The 18,826-nt window shown below is 38.8% G+C and overlaps 3 protein-coding genes across 6 annotated transcripts; all 3 read right to left on the bottom strand.

Moving 5' to 3' along the window:
- Window positions 1–345: 345 nt before the first annotated feature.
- Window positions 346–8,729, bottom strand: LOC135163381 (troponin T, skeletal muscle). Of its 4 annotated transcripts, none has more exons than XM_064122777.1 (11): window positions 8,570–8,729; window positions 7,566–7,612; window positions 3,640–3,667; window positions 3,352–3,553; window positions 2,898–3,037; window positions 2,606–2,824; window positions 2,427–2,519; window positions 2,211–2,291; window positions 1,933–2,011; window positions 829–1,007; window positions 346–755 (listed from the first exon to the last, which is right to left on the bottom strand). In XM_064122777.1, exons 2-11 carry the CDS (start codon window positions 7,589–7,591, stop codon window positions 687–689), a joined length of 1,116 nt encoding a protein of 371 aa, XP_063978847.1. In that variant the 5' UTR covers window positions 7,592–7,612; window positions 8,570–8,729; the 3' UTR covers window positions 346–686. The 4 variants fall into 4 exon arrangements, with proteins under 4 accessions (XP_063978847.1, XP_063978846.1, XP_063978848.1 ...); XM_064122776.1 differs by lacking the exon at window positions 1,933–2,011 and adding an exon at window positions 1,429–1,507; XM_064122778.1 differs by lacking the exons at window positions 1,933–2,011; window positions 7,566–7,612; window positions 8,570–8,729 and adding exons at window positions 1,429–1,507; window positions 4,408–4,425; window positions 5,690–5,795.
- A 1,750-nt stretch (window positions 8,730–10,479) lies between these two features.
- Window positions 10,480–11,598, bottom strand: LOC135163960 (U11/U12 small nuclear ribonucleoprotein 35 kDa protein-like). Its single transcript, XM_064123866.1, has 4 exons — window positions 11,569–11,598; window positions 11,179–11,397; window positions 10,659–10,872; window positions 10,480–10,577 (listed from the first exon to the last, which is right to left on the bottom strand). Exons 1-4 carry the CDS (start codon window positions 11,596–11,598, stop codon window positions 10,480–10,482), a joined length of 561 nt encoding a protein of 186 aa, XP_063979936.1.
- A 1,150-nt stretch (window positions 11,599–12,748) lies between these two features.
- Window positions 12,749–18,825, bottom strand: LOC135163372 (calcium/calmodulin-dependent protein kinase type II alpha chain-like). Its single transcript, XM_064122761.1, has 6 exons — window positions 18,528–18,825; window positions 18,106–18,193; window positions 15,462–15,807; window positions 15,049–15,248; window positions 14,695–14,847; window positions 12,749–14,099 (listed from the first exon to the last, which is right to left on the bottom strand). The coding sequence occupies exons 1-6, from the start codon at window positions 18,559–18,561 to the stop codon at window positions 12,749–12,751; spliced, it is 2,172 nt and encodes a 723-aa protein (XP_063978831.1). The 5' UTR covers window positions 18,562–18,825.
- Between the last annotated feature and the right edge of the window lies 1 nt (window position 18,826).

Genomic DNA, 18,826 nt, shown 5'->3' with positions numbered 1-18,826 from the left:
GGCACTTCCTTTGAGAAATTCTATCGGCATCCTCTCTGAAAAATCTATTTTTCTTTTCGTACAGAGAAAAGTATTGCGGTTGATTTTTCAATACTATTCGTTCACTTGTGGATTTTAAGAGATGAAAATAAAAATTCAGAGGAAAAATGTTGAGGATTGTTATTTAATTATTTCTGTGGATAAATCACAATCGATTGTCTCCAAGATATAGAAACTTCAATCCAGGATTTTATTCCGCCTAAGTCCAACATTTTTTCAAACTCTGTGTAAAAATAAATGTCAGGGACGGATCATCTTTTTTTTAATTATTTCAAAGGAAAATAAATTCACTCACTGACAAGCACATACGATAAATCGTTTTATTTTAATAACGTGTAATGTGCAATGTGTTTTATGAACATAATTATAGTAAAAGAGATAGTTAAATTAGCCAAGAGAGGGAAGTGATTCAATCAAAGGGATAATCCATGAGTTGATAATTTAGAGTTTATCTGCTTTGAACATAAGAAATAAATAAGGTCTACTCTCTAGATATTTTTGAGATTTTTTTTTTCATCATCGGCTGGAGTGCTGGGCACATCAGCTTGAGAAAATAAATATCATGTTGATGCTCAATGGCTCGCCTGATGATTGATGAATGATCCGCGATGATTTTCGTGTTGTGTTATTTCTCTAGTAGGTTTGGATTATTCCTCTTCCTCTTCCTCCTCTTCTTCTTCCTCTTCTTCTTCCTCCTCTTCTTCCTCTTCTTCCTCCTGATTGAAAGACAATTCATTAGACATTTTACCGCATTTTCATTTTTAATGAGGGATATTTGCTAATGGTCACCTCTTCTTCTTCTTCCTCTTCCTCCTCTTCCTCCTCCTCGGCCTCCTCCTCCTCTTCCTCGAATGCTGGCTCCTCGAGGTCATCATCAACTGCTGCTTTCACATCTTCCTCACCTTCCGGTGATTCGGGGTCATCCTTCTTTTTGCCTGGTCGCTCGCCGAACCACTTGGGCAACTTCGCTATAAATTTCATTCATGAATATTAATTCGGGAAAATTTGATTGTTGAGTGGACTGAAGAGACCGGAATTCGTTATCAACATCATTACATTAATTTCTCCGAATGAATTCACCTCGCGGGGAGAAGACCAAAGAAAAAAAATCTATTCCGTGGAAAAAAAAATTACATAAGCCTAGTTTGAAATAAAATTTAAAAAATAAATTAGTGCTGACTGTTTTGATTCAGTATTGAATTGGAGCAAAGAATAAAATAATTAACCGTCTCCTCTTTCCGCTCAAAAAAAAATTGAATGATTGAATATTACAATTTTCTAGAGCATGCTATTACATAAATTACATAAAGTATTAACGAAAAAAATTTAATCAATAATTAGACGAGATGGGAATGTTAAAATGACTTTGTTTTCTCGAAGAGTACGTACTCTTCTGGCGACCGCTAAATTGTTGATTTTGTTCGGCCCACTGCTTCTCCATTGACTCCTTCAGTTGGTCAGTCAGGCCCTGGAATCAAGGACAAGGTTGCCATGCGAGGAACAAAAAAGAAAATCAACAACAAATTACAACTGCAAACTGTATCTGTCCTGGTACTTCTCAGAGGGGGGGGGGTTGAGGGGATGGAGATAGTTTCAATCTCATTTTTACATGAATTATGAGGTCAGGCACATGCCACTGGGAATCAGTCAAGTTGCTAGGGAGTCTCCAGGAGCTCATGGGAGACATTCTACATTCATTGTAATTATTTATCGTTCAACGTCAAGGGCTCATTGTTAGACGTCGTGAGGTCGCATTGATTGGTCTCATTGTTTTAAAAAATTAAGAGATCTTTTATCAACAATTCACAGGGGGAAAAAATATTTTTTAGCTTGAAACGAGCAAATTGTGACACTGATGGTACTGGAACGATTTTTGGGACTTCGACGACTCACTTTTAGTTCGCTTCATGAATTGCTCTGTTCTCTGTTTCCAAGTTTTCTCGTGGAGTTCAGCTAGAAGCGTGTCATAACCCTGCGATTTAATTTATCCTATTTACATTGAATCACTTTGGGGTGGAGTTTTTTCAGAGTTTTTTTGTGAACAGTGGTGTCTGTCATTGGTCGATTCATCGTTTATGCTGGATTGCTCTTTATTTCATTTCAGAATGAAATAAAAAACCATTACCATTCGTTGTGGTGACTCTATACGTGTCTTGTTGTAGCATACTTACACCCTCGAATAGTTTTTTCTTGTCATCGTAGGACCTGGTATCCACACGACGCTCGTATTTTGAGGCGACTTGGATCTTAGGCTGTAATTGAAATTTCAAGGCTTCATTAATCGGTGAAAGAGTGCTCAAAAAAATATTATGAGAAACTTCTGTCTTCTCCAATTAATTCAATTACAAGTGACGACTAAAAATATTTCCTTATGTTATTAAACTCACTGGGTATTTTCCGGTGAGGGCCTCGGGATCAAGACCCTTCTTCAGAGCCTTGTGCCTGAGCTGTTGCTTCTGCCTCTCCTTCAATTCTTTCAACTGAAAAAAAATCACGAATGTAAAATAAATGACTCAGTGAACCCAAATAAACTGTAAAATAACTCTCTGTATTTGAGATCACTTACGTCGTAGTCCTGACGTTTCTGGCGTTCCTCAAGATCGTACTTCTCAGTCTCCAACTTGACAATAGCATCCCACAGCTCCACCGCCTTGGAGCGAAGTCGTTCAATGGCGAGACCCTCAATTTCCAATGGCTTGATGCGAATGCTGAGAGAAATTTTCTTCTCCTCCTCGAGTTGTTCTTTCGTCTTGTTGCGCTCAATTTGTGCAGAGGAGAGGCTTCCCTTTAATTAAATATCACGTAACAATGTGGCACTTTTGGGCTTAGTTTTTGTTATTTCAGGCTTGACAACTCACAGAGAGATCTTTCTTGGTGATGGTGAAGTTAGGTCCTTTCTTGCTCTGGTCCTTCAGTGCCTGCATCATCGCCTGGCGCTTCTTCTCCGATTCCTCCAGGCGTCTTCTCTTCTCCTCTATGTCACGCTGTTTCTTCTCCTCTGTAATTTTTTTTATTCAGGACTTCCATAAATCTTCCTAAATCTCAAATCTAGCGTATTAATATTTTCTTCAATAGCATAATTTTTCCCTTCCATGTACAACTTATTACCGTAGACTCATAATTAGGACAATCACTTTTACGTAACTATTGAATACAACACCCAAGATAAATTATTAGTAAATTTTTATGGTGCAATGCCTTCCACGGTACTGAGAGCTTTGACATGCACTTAAGTAAATTCATTTTGGACTTATCCCTCTCACAGCTCTGACAGTGAATTTTCCCGTAAAGACCAAATATTAGTTTTCTCACCAATTTCACGCTGGCGACGCTCCTCTTCCTCCTTCTTCTTCTGGGCCAATTTCTTCTCCTCTTCAGCGCGGCTCACCTTGCGTTTAGCCTGTTTCTCTTTGAGGCCTTTGAGCTCTTCTTCCTCCTTGGCCCTCTGCTGCCGCCACTCCATGATGTATTCTTTGAGCTGTTCATCGAGATCGCTTCTCTTCTGTTCTTGCCTCTGTGCAAAATTTCCCATCGAAATTAGAAATTAATCGCGATGAACGTACCATTTTGAGCCGCTTTTCGATGATTAAGTAGTCATACCTTCATGAATTCCGGATTTTCGGACGTCCTGGTTGGAGATAGCCGCGTGGAAAATAAACGATAATTTTAGTGGATAAATTCACTTTCTCTTTTCACAGAGAAAAATTGCCCAGCTTATGCGAAGAATTCGCACTTCTCACCTGCATATCACTCATAAATATTTGTTTTTTTTTAATCTGACACACAGACAAGAGTGAAAAAACAGACAGGAGTGACAGAGATTATGAATGGGAGACAAAGAATGAGGGAATACGAGAGATGAGGAAAGTGTGTCCGACATGATAGGATAAAGCGAATATTTACAGAGGCAGGGAAATCACGGTCTCTAACTTGTGAAGAAGGGGAAACTGGAATGGGGAAAACAAAAACGTGTTAACACCACGGCAAGTGGACACGAGTGTTAGCTCTCTGTCCTGCGACACTTATCAGTGATATTTGCGATATATATTCTTCCACAAATTATTTTTAACGCGCCCAGCAAAACTGCTATGAAATAATAATGTATAAACAAAATGAAAAATCGTGAGAATTAAAGAAAACTATTTATCTTGCATTATTTGAAGCTTTGAAGATCAGATAAGTGAGTCACTTGGGGGGAAAGAAATGTTTTTATTTATTTTTTCAGACGGGAAGGGACAAACGATTATATCATGTCAATTGACCCTCTCTGTAAGGTTCTTCTGTTTTATTTTGAGAGGGGTGAACAGTGAGGATTATGATTATTCACGGTTAAATACACGTCATGGTAACACGGATCTTTCAACTTACTTTTGGGACGCCCTACCCCTATAAAAGAGAAAGCACATATTCATTAATACGAACTATTTCTACAATTTTCCTTGATTTTGGCGTTTAAAGAGATTGTTTGACGTTTTGTTTACTGTTTTGTATGTGGGAATAATTTTTGCGTACATTTGTTTGAGTTTGTGAGTGTGTGCACGGAGCGAGAGAGGGTGAGGATATAAATGTTTGGGGATGGGAATATATTTGCGGCATTACCATCGACACAACAGCGACATATTTTTGGATTCAGATGAAATGGGGTTGGGATTTGTGAAATTGAAGAGAATGTTGTGAGGTAGGAGGGGTGGGTTTCTCTCGCCTGGGACTGGAAGAAGAATAATATTTAATCGAATCATGAGATTGAGATGAATAGACAGTTGATGGATAAAATCAATCAGGCTCTGTTTAACTTTCTAAGAGTAACGATTAAGTGATATTTCTTTGCGAAATTCAACAACTGACAACAATTAAACGCACGGAATGAAAATTTGGGGAAAAATCAGCCGAAATATTTCGGATTATGGTTGTGTCAGAAATATAATGGTGGAGTGAAAAGTAATCCGAGGGAAGAGTATTTTATAATTTGGACAATTAGAAATTTTTATTTGCAGAAAATAAATCTAAATTTTCTTTGCGACAACGTCGACTACATGCGAAGAAAAGAGAGAATTTAAGAAAAAGATTTCTAGATATTGGAATAGTCAATTATGGCGATATATATAAATGTATATGTAGATATGCGGAATTTCACTCCACATTTATTTCACATTTTCAGTAATTTTTCCTCAACTTTTTTCACCATGGATAAATCTAAAAAAATTAAAACACGAGTACAAGCGTATATTTGCAATTTTTTATTTGTTAACCGAGCGATACTCTCAGCTCCCAAAAAATCGGATTAATGAAAATAATAGATAAAAAAAAGGACAGAAGATAACATGAATTTACGAGACGATAATGTAGGCGAGAGAGTCAGATATTTAGCTACGACGATTATCACAATAAATTCTTTACAATCGTACTCAATAGCAATTTTATCATTTTGTTTGTTTTTTTTATACAAAGTGAACGACAACAGCAGCGGTAGCTCAAAAATAAAATGTCAGATACAGAAACAGAAGAGAGAAAGCGCGGACGGACAAGGCTTTAACCGAATTAATGAATTAATGAAGTATAAATGAAAAATATGAAGAAAATTCAGAAAAAAGTATTGATTAATTTCAACAGACAGAGGCAGAGGCAAAGAGACAGGCAGACTGGAACTTACTCGACTTTTTTCTCGGGCTGCCTTTAATTGTCAACAATCAAGTCGCATTGCGTCGATTGGTGGTCGCAGATGGATTTTTTAAAATTTTTGTTTGATTTTTTTTTGTTTTGGTGAAATAGAGAAAGAGAGAAAAAACCATGGTCAGTAATTGGCTTATCTTGGGGGTGGCTGGATAGGGGGGTTGATATTTTAATGAAATTCTTGATATTTTGGGCCTGTGTTGGGGAGGTGGTAGAGCTAAATGGTGCTGATTGTCTCAAATTCAACAGATTGTCGAAAATATTGATGTTTTCTCACTTACTTTTATTGTTACCCCTCATTTGTATTTTTAAATTTAAATCTCGTATCAGGAAAAAATATTTTTCGTTTTGAGATGATAGAAAAGATTTATTTAGCACAAAATTAGAACTTTGATTTTTTTTTTAATTCAAGGACTTTTCTAAATATCGGGTCCCTCTTTCACTAGAACCCGCGTCAAGAAGGGAGATCCAAGAAATCATATCAAGGATTTCTATTAGAATTAAAAAAAAAAGAATTGTAATTAAATTCGACTCACGACTGAGGGAAATAGTATTTTCAAAAATTATTCATCGCAAAACGAAGGTTCTTATTCCAGCATGAAATTGCCTTCCAGCGCGACTTTCCCACCCACAGATGAATCAATATTTCCGGCAATCTAAATTTAAAAATCATGAAATATCAATAAAATAAACGAAAAAGAGCTTTCGAAAACGACTTGCATACCATCAGTCGTATGACTGTGTCAGCACCATCCGGCCCCGGTCTCTATTTTCGTGATGGAAACACACGCTCTAATTATAAATTTGCTCTGGCCACCGAGCATCATCATTCTACCAGAAAAACGAGAGAGAAAATTTTAGGTATAGAAATCTTTAACAAGAATCCCACTCATCGTGTACTGTTATGCTGCCACTCTGATTATGCAATTCGTGAGAATTGAATACAAAGCCCACCGCTCATTTCCCTCCCCATACCTCTCCCAGTGCTGTCGTGAATTTTCTGACGCACACTGGCTATTATCAATAAATTCGAACGAATGCGCTAATAATACAACACAAATATCAGCTATTTATTATAGTTTTTTAAGCTCTAAATATTGGCTCGTCCATTTTTTTTCTCTCGTTTTTTCTGCAGATCTGGTCAAACTCCACAATTTGACGTATTTTATACTTTTGAATTTTGATACTGATACATTAATTCGGGGTGATAGGGGGTTTTAACTACTGAACCTTTCGAGGCGACTGGAAACTTACTTCCTGTAATAAAAATATAACGGTATTAGTATTGTAATTAATTATTCTCGGGTATATTTTCTTTTTGCGGATTTAATTGACACTTACACTTCCTCGACCTCCTCCTCGCTGCTGCAATAGAGAAAAAAGGGAACGAGAAGTTAGTTACAGTGGATCAGTCAGGGTATCGAGTGACCTCCGGAGGGTAATTATCATTATCGAAAAAATTAACATTCTTCAGGGGCATTTGGGTACAGAGGTGGGCACAAAGATCCATAATTACATGCGACAATAAAAAACTGATCTTCAAAATCTTTTAGATTATTAATATTTATTGATAATCTCCTCGAAAACGTCAATTTCATAGAATTCTTCTTGATAGACAAGTGCTTTCGTTTGCACTATAAAGGGTAATTACACTTAGGGATAAAAAACGCTTCTTTGGAGAGAAAAGGATAGACAGATATTGTTCACTAAGACGTGCGACAATAAAAACCTTTAAAAATTTCCGCGACTTAAGATAATTCATAATTTTAATATCGATAGTATGAAAATGGGCATTTAACTTCGGTTCTCTTATTGCTCCCGTGGAATTTTTCATCGAACAATTGTTTTATACTCACGAGTATTGCTCCTCGTCGTCAGACATGTTGGGGAGTGGTTATGGATTCTGAAATAAATAAAATGCATTGTCATTGACATCATCATGAATACGAGAAACCCCGGAGGGGTTTATTCAAGCAATAAACATGAGATGAAAGCCCTGAGGAAGTAATTCGATACGTCGACCGAGAGTGATTTGCCGAGCCTAGCCAGTCTCGATAAGCGAGCACGGCCTCAAGCTCTATAAGGAGAGTCTGACCCCTTCCTCAAACATTAAACTCGGGTACCAGAACTAATTTTAGATGTTGGTGCGCGCGTCCCGGCGCCTATTCTCTCTCTTTGAAAAAAAAAATCGGTACCAGTAAACTAAATCCCACATCTCTTGATAAATAACTGAAACAATAAGGTGAAAAGGTATTAGATCTTTCCCAAAGAAGATTAAATTTTTCCAACAAATGCGTCCACTAAACCCCTGCCTGATAATTCAAAATAGGCCGCCATCAATAAGCTCGTATCGATAGAATTACTGTTAATAATTGAAACCCCTGTTAATTGTAATTCTCCCATAATCCACATTGGGGGTGTACTTAGTCGTAGAGCCTTCCGAGGTCGCCAGAAGGCCTTTCAGTTATTCAGATCGTATGACTAGCTGATGAACAAACCCAGTTTTTGGGTCAGACATTAATTCAGATTGTAACTCAACGTCGTGAGTGTTCTCATGATTATTGTTAATTCAGTGATGAATGCAAGAATGAGGTAATTATAATGGGACTGTAAATAAATTATTTCACTGAGCTTCCAAGGGAATTCTTCGCCACACAAATTCAGCAGAAATCACTGCTCACTAATTTTTGTTATTACAATTCCACTCAGTGAGAAGAATTCAGATGTTGAGTATCAATGAATAATCACATGGACCACACGATTTAGCGATGAAATTCGATCACTCACGATAAATCGATAAGTATCTATCACTGATAAATCAGTGTGCAATTTATGATATCTGATCATCTTGTTAACTTACACTCGGGGGGAGAAAAAAAACTAAAATCCCTCGATTCTTCGGGGAGTATCTCGTTGAACGTAAAATCCGCACACGCACGGGAGAGCGTTTTCCGGTGGAATGTGGCGTTCGCAACAGTTACAGCGGCTCTGAAGTCCGACCTCTTCGCCCTCGGACAGAGACTCAAACCCAATCTACCATCTTGCTCTTCATTTTTTTTTTCACTCGAACTCTTCTTCCCTCCAATTTCCCCTCCCTTCTTTCTTCTTAACATTATTTTCTGTTTCTTTCAAAGCCACCACAACACTCCCTCCACTACCTTCTGTTCACCTTCCTCCACGCCTTCTTCGTGAATTTCTAATAATAAAATAACCCCAACACACTCTCACAACGAGAATGCACAAGTCAACTGAAACTTCGTCTTCATTATCATCATCAACGATTTTCAACGATTCTCTCTCGCGTGTTAACCCCTGGTTTACTATTTCAGGGTGGCGTAAGATAAAAAAAAAGACATTTTTTAAGAACGCCCATGTCCTCAGATCTTGCCCTCCCCTCTTCGAATCTATTACACCACCAGCCATTGGAGGACAATTGAAATTTTATTCCAATAGCCTGGAGAACTTCTGGTGTTTCATTTCATTTTTATGGCTCACCGTAAAACCGATAATTCTGGGCAATTTCAGGGGTGCCTCCAGGCACTCAACAATCCTCGAAGGTCTTGAGCTATTTTTCCCTCGAGATATTTCAGGTGTATTCCCAATAATTGAAAATTATTTTCAAGTGGAGGGGACAGGATTAAATTGAACCTCCCTAGAATTTTTATAAAGTCTCATTCCCACATTTGATTCGCTATCAAATATAGAAACATGGCCAGGTCATAAAGACCAAATATTCAGAATGTACCACTCAGTATCTCGGTCGTATTACCACCACCATCTTCCCTCATCGTTCATTCGACCTGTCTGTCGTTAAATGAAATAACTACATCGATGATATTATAAACTTGGGTTTCGGCAACACTGAAATCAGAGACGATATGGGTGCAGCTGTTTCATATTATTGAGACATTGGCATCTATGGATATGAATGGTGTCCATTAGCTGATTGCTACAGCTGATTTGTACAGTATTTATCTTCAACAACGCCGGGACGATTGATCGATGAATGATGAAAATTGCGGGGCTTCGGAGGCTCGAGGTGGCGATGAGTGAGGAGAGGGTGGTGTGACGGAGGTGAGAGACGCTTGCGACCCCAGTGGGCTCCATATATGGCGGGCACTCTGGGGTCTTGGGGGAGGGCGCAGTGTACGCGAGAATATAGAGTTGCGTTGCTACACTCGTGTGAGGACTATGCCAATGGGCCAAAGCTCTGATCTCTCGTATTAATGTCTTTATTTTCATAGGGGAAAGCTTTTCGGGAATTTCAAGAGGTTTTCAGCGATCTCTTTCGGTAATTGGAGGCGATTGGTCCATTTAATGACTCGAAGGGAGAGTTAATTGAGAGGAGGAGGGCATTCTTTAGATGTTATTTCGATTCTCTCATTCTTTTTCAATCATCTTAGATAGAATGGAAAATTTAGTTGATGGGAAACGTGTATTTTAACTTGTACGACCGATTGTTTATTCATGTTTCATGGATTTCATGTTTACTTGAAAAAAATTAAAATACATCATTTAAAGGAATAATAATAATAATGGCTACTTTTCGAAAGACTACAATTGAGGGGATTAATTCAAAGAAATTACATATTTCTGTCGCTTTGGTATAAGTTAATCACATTTAGCAGTTAAAGAATCATTTATTTTCAGTGGATTCAACGTAGCTTGATACAAAATATCAGGTACATCAGTTAATTAATTTAACATTCAATTTAAAAAAAGGAAGAATCAACCAATATAAAAAATAATAGTAAATTCAACTCACGATTGTTATTTTCTAATGCCTGGTAGTATGGGCCTCTTGAACGGTCTATCTCTTCCTCCAAATCTCAATTGGCCTGACTCCTTCTTTCCACCGAAACCGCCACCTGAGCGACAATCAGAACAAATTTTTTTTATTTTTGAAACGACTCAGATGTTTCTAAAATAACCACGTTTTAAAAATTTACCCAATCGTCTCGGCTTCCAGCCTTTCATCGTTCTCCCACACTCGTGGTCGACGAAAATCTTGGACCCACGTAAATTGCCCTCATTTAATCGTCTGACAGCTCTTCGCGCTTCTTCTTCACTGGACATCTCCACAAAGCCGTAGCCCTGCGACTCTCCGGTTACTACATCCAGGATTATTTTCACAGATTTGACGTCGCCGATGGTAGAAAAATACTGGGGAAAAATGATTTCGAGGTTTTTATAGAGCCAAGGAGCTGTAATCGGGTGGGGAAATCGAACGGATGATCTAATTAAAAATGTGTTTGTAATCCAGCAGATTTAGGTTTAACAACTAAAAAAAAAATGAACTCCAGATTTCCAGTAATTTGACAATGGTTTGAGTGGTGCCAGAAGGCATTCGCTTCTCGTTCGTTTTTCTCTCACTGTAGAATGGATTCCTTTTAGTCTGATATAAACATTCACTAGTGAATTGTTTTCTAGCTATTATTAAGGTTCAAAGATTTATCTCAATGTCCTCACATCCTGCAAGTCTCGTTCATCAACTTTAGCTCCAAACCGTGCGACAAACAGTGTTCTAGATGGATTGGATTTCAAGCCTTTAGGTGGCTCGTAATGTGAGTTAATTGCTCTGGTAATTGCTTTATCGTGGGGCACAGTGTCAGTAGTGTCAATACTCCCGGCTTTCAAGGGATCGTATTCCTTTGCATAAGCACTCCAGGTCTTCAGGATATCAGCGTCCTTAACGGAAATTAAACACAATTCGAGTCAGCAAAAAGTGAGTGAATAAAGGATTTATTTCTTGTAGAACTTATTTATGATCGTCTCACCATGGTTGGAAGTAATTTTGAGGTTATACACAAATATAGATGAGACTGAAATCCATCATAATGAGCCAGCCGTTGTCATTACAACTCGGTATATTTTATATGCACTAGTCATTAATTGCTAATTTTTCGGGCGACTGAAAATGGTCTTCTAACAAAAATAACCTGTTGTTGATGAATTGTTGATATATCGAGACACCACCAGAGATTATACAGGAGATTGTTAACGCTTATGAAGCGGCTTCAACTGCAAGATATGGGGGGGCTCCGTTCGTACTTGCACAACTCTAAAAATGAACAACTGAACAGAAAATTTTCAAACTGTGAGAGCACCACTGTGCAGGGATTCAACTGTTGAGACAAAAATGTGGTTGTACATGTGGACCCAGCGCCACATGTACAGCTTAGCTTTTTGTCTCGACAGTTGAATCCCTGCACAGTGGTGCTCTCACAGTTTGAAAATTTTCTGTTCAGTTGTTCATTTTTAGAGTTGTGCAAGTACGAACGGAGCCCCCCCCAAGATATCGTAGTGGTGGCGCATGAAATATGAAATGTGAACGTGCCTGTCGATAAGGCATTACCATGTTACCCAGTTAGCTACGTTCTCCGTGGTAATGCCTTACCGACAGGCACATTGACCATCGTCGTTCATGCGCCACCGCTGCGAAATTTCGAGATTGAAGCCGCTCCCTAAGGGTCAGTAATCTCCCCTACAATCCCTGACACCAGTTACCCCATTAAGTGATACAACCCCTAAAAATGCTGAAACACTTTATTAGATCTCTCATAAAATACAATAACCAAATAAACGGACAACTCCTCACGAAATTTACACCACACCAGTCATCACTGAGAAGACACGAACAGCACTCCCTCAGACGAGTTGTAAAAAATAATAAATTCCAAATGGAAAAAAGGAAAGGTGCACAAGCCAATCTTGTTCCGAATGTCTCCTAGAGAAGATCGACATTGATGTGTGCTCCCATTCGATTAAGTGCGAGAATGGTGTTGACGGCTTTTACCCAGCGTTTCTTGATGACATACCTCTTGAGCCTGACCTTGGATATAGGATTCTCAAGAGCACCAACGAGCCAGCGGTGGTCCTGAAGCTGGCCAGCGCTCGGCCTCTTGCTGGAATAATTCAAAGTAAAATTCAAATCACTGATTATTAACTCTAGCCTAAATCAAATCTATGACACAGGGTTTCAGATCTCTCGTCGCATTTTATGGAAATTATCAAAATAATGAAGATAAATTAAAATCCATCAACGATGGACAACTGGTGAATTGGAGACAGCAGTCTTGATGGATTTCTTCTGCTCAGACTGGAAATACTCAGCAAGAGAGTTCATAGATCTTCTGGCAACTGAATCCTCAGCCCAATCAACACTGATACTTTTTCTCCCTCTACCAGCACCAGGCCTCTCTTCCCACTCTCCCAGTAATTGAAGCAAGAGATCCTTCGTACTGGTAGGTTCATCAAAGTCAATACTCTTGTGCAAATCCCGTAAATTTGAAATCCTAGGGACATCCCTACAAGTCTCTCCAAATCTGCGTTTTATCCTGGGCTTCCTCCAGGGTGGAGTCAGATCGATATCCCCATTCTCCCGGGTGATTTTGCTGTCTTTATCAGACACCAACAATTGATCCCTCATATCCGACCTCCAGCTCCTCGTCACTATGCTCTCTTCCTCATTCTTCGTATTCTCTCTGCTCAATAGTGCTTCGTTTAACCTTGAGGATGAGCGCTTTAAGGTGAATGTGCCTGAATTACCGTCCTGTCTCTCATAATGCCTGCTACCGTTGAAAGTTGTACCATTCAATTTTCTCTGGCGTGTTATTGTCGATAGTTTCTCAGAAATCTCATTAACTTCACTATTACCATCTCTATCCAGTAATCTAGTCTTGAGTAGCCCATCAGCGTTGCTTTCCCTCGTTTTTTTTTCCCTGAAACTCGACGTCTTTACCTCAACCGTCTTCATTATTTCCGATGGGACCTCGGCTCGCCTTATCTTCTCACCAACGAGTTTCGTTTTAACTTCCTCTTCTCTCTGAGTGGATGATGATGCAGCGATGGAGCGCAGGTGCTCCGATAGTTTTATTATCTCCTCGGCGAGGACTATTTGGGCGGCGGGATCTCGACAATTTGACGCCTTGGAATTGCCCTCTGAGGCTCGTCTCTCGAAACCCAATGATGGGATATTCAATATTGTTGTGCTATGAGGGGTGTCTGATACTTCTGAGCTACTGCTGCAGATGCTCTGAGGTGGTGAGGGGCTCTGACCACCCAATGACATGGATTCAACTTTGATGGGGCCATTGGAGTCTAGCGATGACAGGCTGTCGACGGCCTCCAACATATAGGGACTATTTGGATGTTCTCTCCAACGCTCTACGAACAATCTCAAGTTGTCCTTTGTCACGTCTAAGACACCTGCTTTTAAATCCACTGATATCTCCTTCTTCTTCTCGGGCTGCTTCTTCTTCTTTTTCTTTTTCTTCGTTTTCTCAACTTCCTTGACTTCCGCCGGGGTCTCCATGCTCTTTCTGACAACTGATGCTCCCGGGTTCACTATCCAGGGATGCTTCTGGCATTGAGCCGCTGTGGCTCGCTTTCTGCAAACATTGTCAGGTTTTTTTTCGAATTTCAGGCTTTAGGACATGTATTGTTTTTATTGGTCTTTCGTGCTCTCGATTTTTACTTTTCTCCGGTCCATCAATGAACTGGTTTTTACTGACTTTTTATCATGCTTGGACGATCCTTACGGTTGATTCTATGGTGCTGTTCATCGGCGGTTTGTATAGTTTTTTTTTGGTTCGGTAAATGGGAGTTGAGATTGACGGATTGAGTACAGAACCGACGAGACAAGAGATCTGTGTCACTGTGAGATGGTTTTATTAGTTTGATTGATCAATATATTGAGCTAAAAATTCATTCTCTGCAGTGCTGCGGGTGTTTTAAATTTTTTACTGGTAATTAATACTGAGTTGATGATATTGATGGATAGTTGATTTTTTTTTTCTTAAATGAATTTTTATCTCATGAGTTATTGACATGATGATGGGATCATGGGGGGAATGACAGAGCCACGAAAGACACTTTTGGGAATGACAAACTACTTTCAACTGTGTGAGACAATTCTAAGAAAGTTATTTACACAATTCATCGATGTATTAAGCATTGATTTTTGGCGAAATAAAGAATCCTCACTCTTTGTCCTTTATCAGGAGCGATCTGATGAAGTCCTTGGCATCTTCGGAGATGTCGGCAAAGGCTTCATGATCGAAGTCGTACTTGGCGATTGTCACGTTTGCCATTGTCTCGACGTCAGTGTCGCCCATGAATGGAGAAAGACCGGAGAGTCTGGAAAATGTAATTGTTATATAAATTTGAAAGAATGTTGAGTTAAATTCCGAGCAGAAGGTGTACAAGGGCAATTCAGAAATATTATTTTCAAATATTTTTTGCGCTCTGAATTTTTTTAAAAATAGTTTTTGAAATTAATTTTGTCGTCGTGTATACCCCTTCCACTGGGGAAAAAAAATGTGTCTCATAAATCATTACAGAACATAGCAGATGACGCCAATACTCCACATGTCAGTTCCATAGCCAATCTCATCGAAGTTAACGACTTCCGGTGAGACGAATTCAGGAGTGCCAAATAGCACCTGGAGTTTCTTTTTCGGATCGTACTCCCTCGCCAGCCCAAAATCGATGATTTTTATTCTGTTGCCTTCTTTCGTCAGGCACAATATATTCTCTGGCTAAAAAAAATTGACAAAGTTATTATCGAATTATTCTGATTGATTAGCCAATAATTCTGTCAAATACAATTACTGTTCGATTAAAATTAAATGTGGAAAGCACTCTTGAGGCCCTGGACTTTCATTGAACTGTCGAGAGCTTTTTATGAATGTTCGATTAAAGAGAAATCATTAGTCTCGTGGAGTGAGATAATAATTGAAGAAAAAATGCACCTTCATATCCAAATGAAGAACATTTTGGGCGTGAACAAATTCAATTCCCTCGCAAATCTGCCTCATGAAGACGGCGCAGCTCCTCTCAGTCAGGTAGAAATCATCATCGATGACCCGTTCGAAGAGCTCACCTCCCTCGATAAGCTCCAAGACGACGTAGAACTTCTTGTCATTATCAACCGCGTCGTACAATTGAATTAATCGGGGATGCTGGAGTCTCCTCATTATTTCCACTTCTCTCTCAACATCCCTGCGATCTTCCTTTTTAGTTGTGTTAACGATCTTTGCAGCGAGTCTCAGACCACTCTGCTTCTCCTTACATTGATACACCGTTCCGAATTTTCCGCTGTATCAAAACCAAAAGATATGAATTCTTTCACCCATTGTGTGGAAATTCTCGCATTTTTATGTGAAAATTGAACGAAATGCATCACACGTTAATTTTTTAAATTTATGAATGATAATACAATTAATTATGAGAGTAATGCCACATTCTAAACAACTCCCCAGAACAATTTACAAAATCTCTTGAACATTTTGGAGATGTATCACGCGAAAAAATCCCGAGAATTTTGAAAAACGACTCAAATGAATTTATTGAAGTCAACAATATCTTCATAAATCATCGAGTTGACGTGGTAATGCGGAATAAATTTCTATTTCCTTGAAATTTCTCACGTTACATTTGAACATATTTTAATGTATCAGAGGCGTCGGATAACCCATGTTATTCGTGCCAAAAGATTAAAAGGAATTTGAACAAAATCAAATGTTCCTTCAAAATGAATCCAAGTAGAATAAGCATTGGCAGAGCCAAAAATCATTTTGTCTCATCTATCTCTCTCGCTCGTCTTTCATCTTGAACCTCACGGTGTCAAGTGCAGAGACCAAAGCCAGGATGTTTAAACGTTCACAATAACACATTTACCTAACAAATAGTATCAGTGTAAATTGTAAAGAGGGGATAACCGGCATTAGAGAATGGAATCCAATCGGCACGCAGACCCGTCGTCAGTCTACGACACGTTGTACACGCATTATTTATAGAAAGAGACCTTGATTACCCAAACACAGGACGCCCACCAGGTCAATCTTACTCTTTTTATTTTTGATGGGTTAGACAAGGACAGAGTGGGGAAATAATTGTTAAAGCCATGCGGTGTTTTGAATTCCACCGATTTATCAAGGCAAAATGGAATTTCGTTGCATCATTTTGAGGTGTGGAAAATTTTCATTCCTCTCATTTCAGAATCATGTGCAGGAAAAAAAATCCCAGGAAACCCTGACCAATTCGGGAGAAATCTTATTGCATTGCCGATGAACTGGTGAAGAATTCCTGATTTAGTTTGCAATTCTTAATTGAAAATATTTAACAGCAGATATTTTACTCCAAAATCTCTACAATTTCATAATTCCATGAAATTGTTAACTACTCTATATTTTTCAAATTAAAAATAGGCAAAGCGTTTACAACATTTCAATAGGAAATCCCATTGAATCGAATATAATTTTCCAAAAAATTCACAGTTCCTTCCAATATTTTTTATGAACATGTAGGGGAGTCTGTAAGAGTGACCAAAAATTGTGCCAATGATTTGTTAAATTTTCAAATATTTTGGAATGTTTCCCGTGGGAATAGGCGATGAGGTATGCCAGGGTGTAACGCCTTCGGGTTATCTTTCAACAGTCACTCGAGGACACCGGGGAACTATTGGCAATGAGTCACTGCGGAAGTTGCAATTGAGTTTCCTCACTGATTTTTCAATGACTCTTCGGTTATTTCATGCCAGAAACTCGGGGTGCGGATGAAGTGACTTGACAATCCAATGGCTCATTAAAAATCTAGATTTTGGAGGTGAATTTTTTAATTGTATTGTTTATTCTTTTGTAAACGCGAACGGCTTGCCGGCACCATTTTCCTGTTTACCGAATATTAAATTAGATTTTTACGAGTTCTCGTGTTATTGCTCCCCACTGTTCATCAAATTTTGATGAGCCAGGGAGTTGTGAGATAAACAATTACTGCGCATTTGTTATCACTTGTGAATTTTTCCGGGCGCTAGAGAAACCAGGGAATTCCATTCAATTGAATACATTACGGGACTTTGATTGGTGTCGAGATGTCAACGAATGGAAAGATGAATTAATTGGCCAAAGTGATCTAGAAGGTTTATTTCATCGTCAAATACAATCCGCAGCGCAGTACACTGATTATAATTAATCGTCTAATGCCCCGGTGTCCTTGACTTCAGTAGTAAAATTGACGTGTTTTGATGACTGAAAACTGTCACGCGACTGAAGGTCGTGTCAGAGAAGACCGAAGGGATGGGGTTTTGAAAAATATACCACACGTAAGAATATTTTTTTATTTACGGAGTCATTAGTGAATTTCAACACCGTGTTATTGAAAACTTCATCTATTTTGAAATATATTTGTGACGGATGTTTTTTTCAATTTTGACTTCTGCACCATTTTTTCAAAATACCATTGACACTTTTGGGTATCTTCGGAGTCATCATTCCACTTAGTAAACACGCTCAAGCTTGTTAACCAGAACAAATGTGTTAGGATTTTCATTCGCTGACAAACGTTTTGGGTTCCCCAAAGTTTGATTTTTTTTGGAATTCATTAAAATTCACTTACCGACCAAGTTCTGTTTGGAGGTCGTAGTGATTTTTGAAGTCAACACGGCGTACTACCACATCCCGGTATGGAAATGGTGGCTCAATTTCTGTGAATCAACGAATTTTATGAATCATTGAAAATAATTAAACTACGAAATGACTGAACGAGTGAGTTAATGAGTGGGTTAATTATCTTCTCAACCCCTTCCTGCCGGGTTCCATTTTGCTGTCGAGACTCAGCAATATTTACCGATAATCAATTGTAAACCCCAATTACTCCTTTGCAATATACAGTTAACTTAACATTATATGTAAAATTAATTATTTTCGCTGGCGACTGCCTACGATATAATTAAAAAAAATGTGGGTAATGACGATTATATTTGGGCTGCCCTTCTGGCTGCCGTGGAATGTGGCCAAAAAGTCTAAAAAAAATCTTACCACCAACTGGATCAGACTCGTCGACCCGAATCATTTTCAGGCCTCTTCCGGGTCGCCGGAAGTTTTCAATAAAATTATCAACAAAGATGAAAAAAAAAAAATTATCTGCCAATTGGAGTTTAATTTCAATAGCAATGAATTGCCTCGGTGGTGAAACAGTTCAGGAACTTCTCCATCAATAAAATTGAATTAATTTGATATAGCTCGATGCGTTGCTGCCTGGCTGCGATTATTGACTATCGCGTTCGAGTTTTGAGGGGGTCCCAGCTCGGGCGAGTTTCTTCTTCCTCGCGGCTCGG

Source organism: Diachasmimorpha longicaudata, chromosome 6, assembly GCF_034640455.1.
Source record: "Diachasmimorpha longicaudata isolate KC_UGA_2023 chromosome 6, iyDiaLong2, whole genome shotgun sequence".
NCBI lineage: Eukaryota > Metazoa > Arthropoda > Insecta > Hymenoptera > Braconidae > Diachasmimorpha > Diachasmimorpha longicaudata.
Note: the sequence above shows the minus strand (reverse complement) of the source record. Positions and strands in the feature narration are given on the sequence as shown.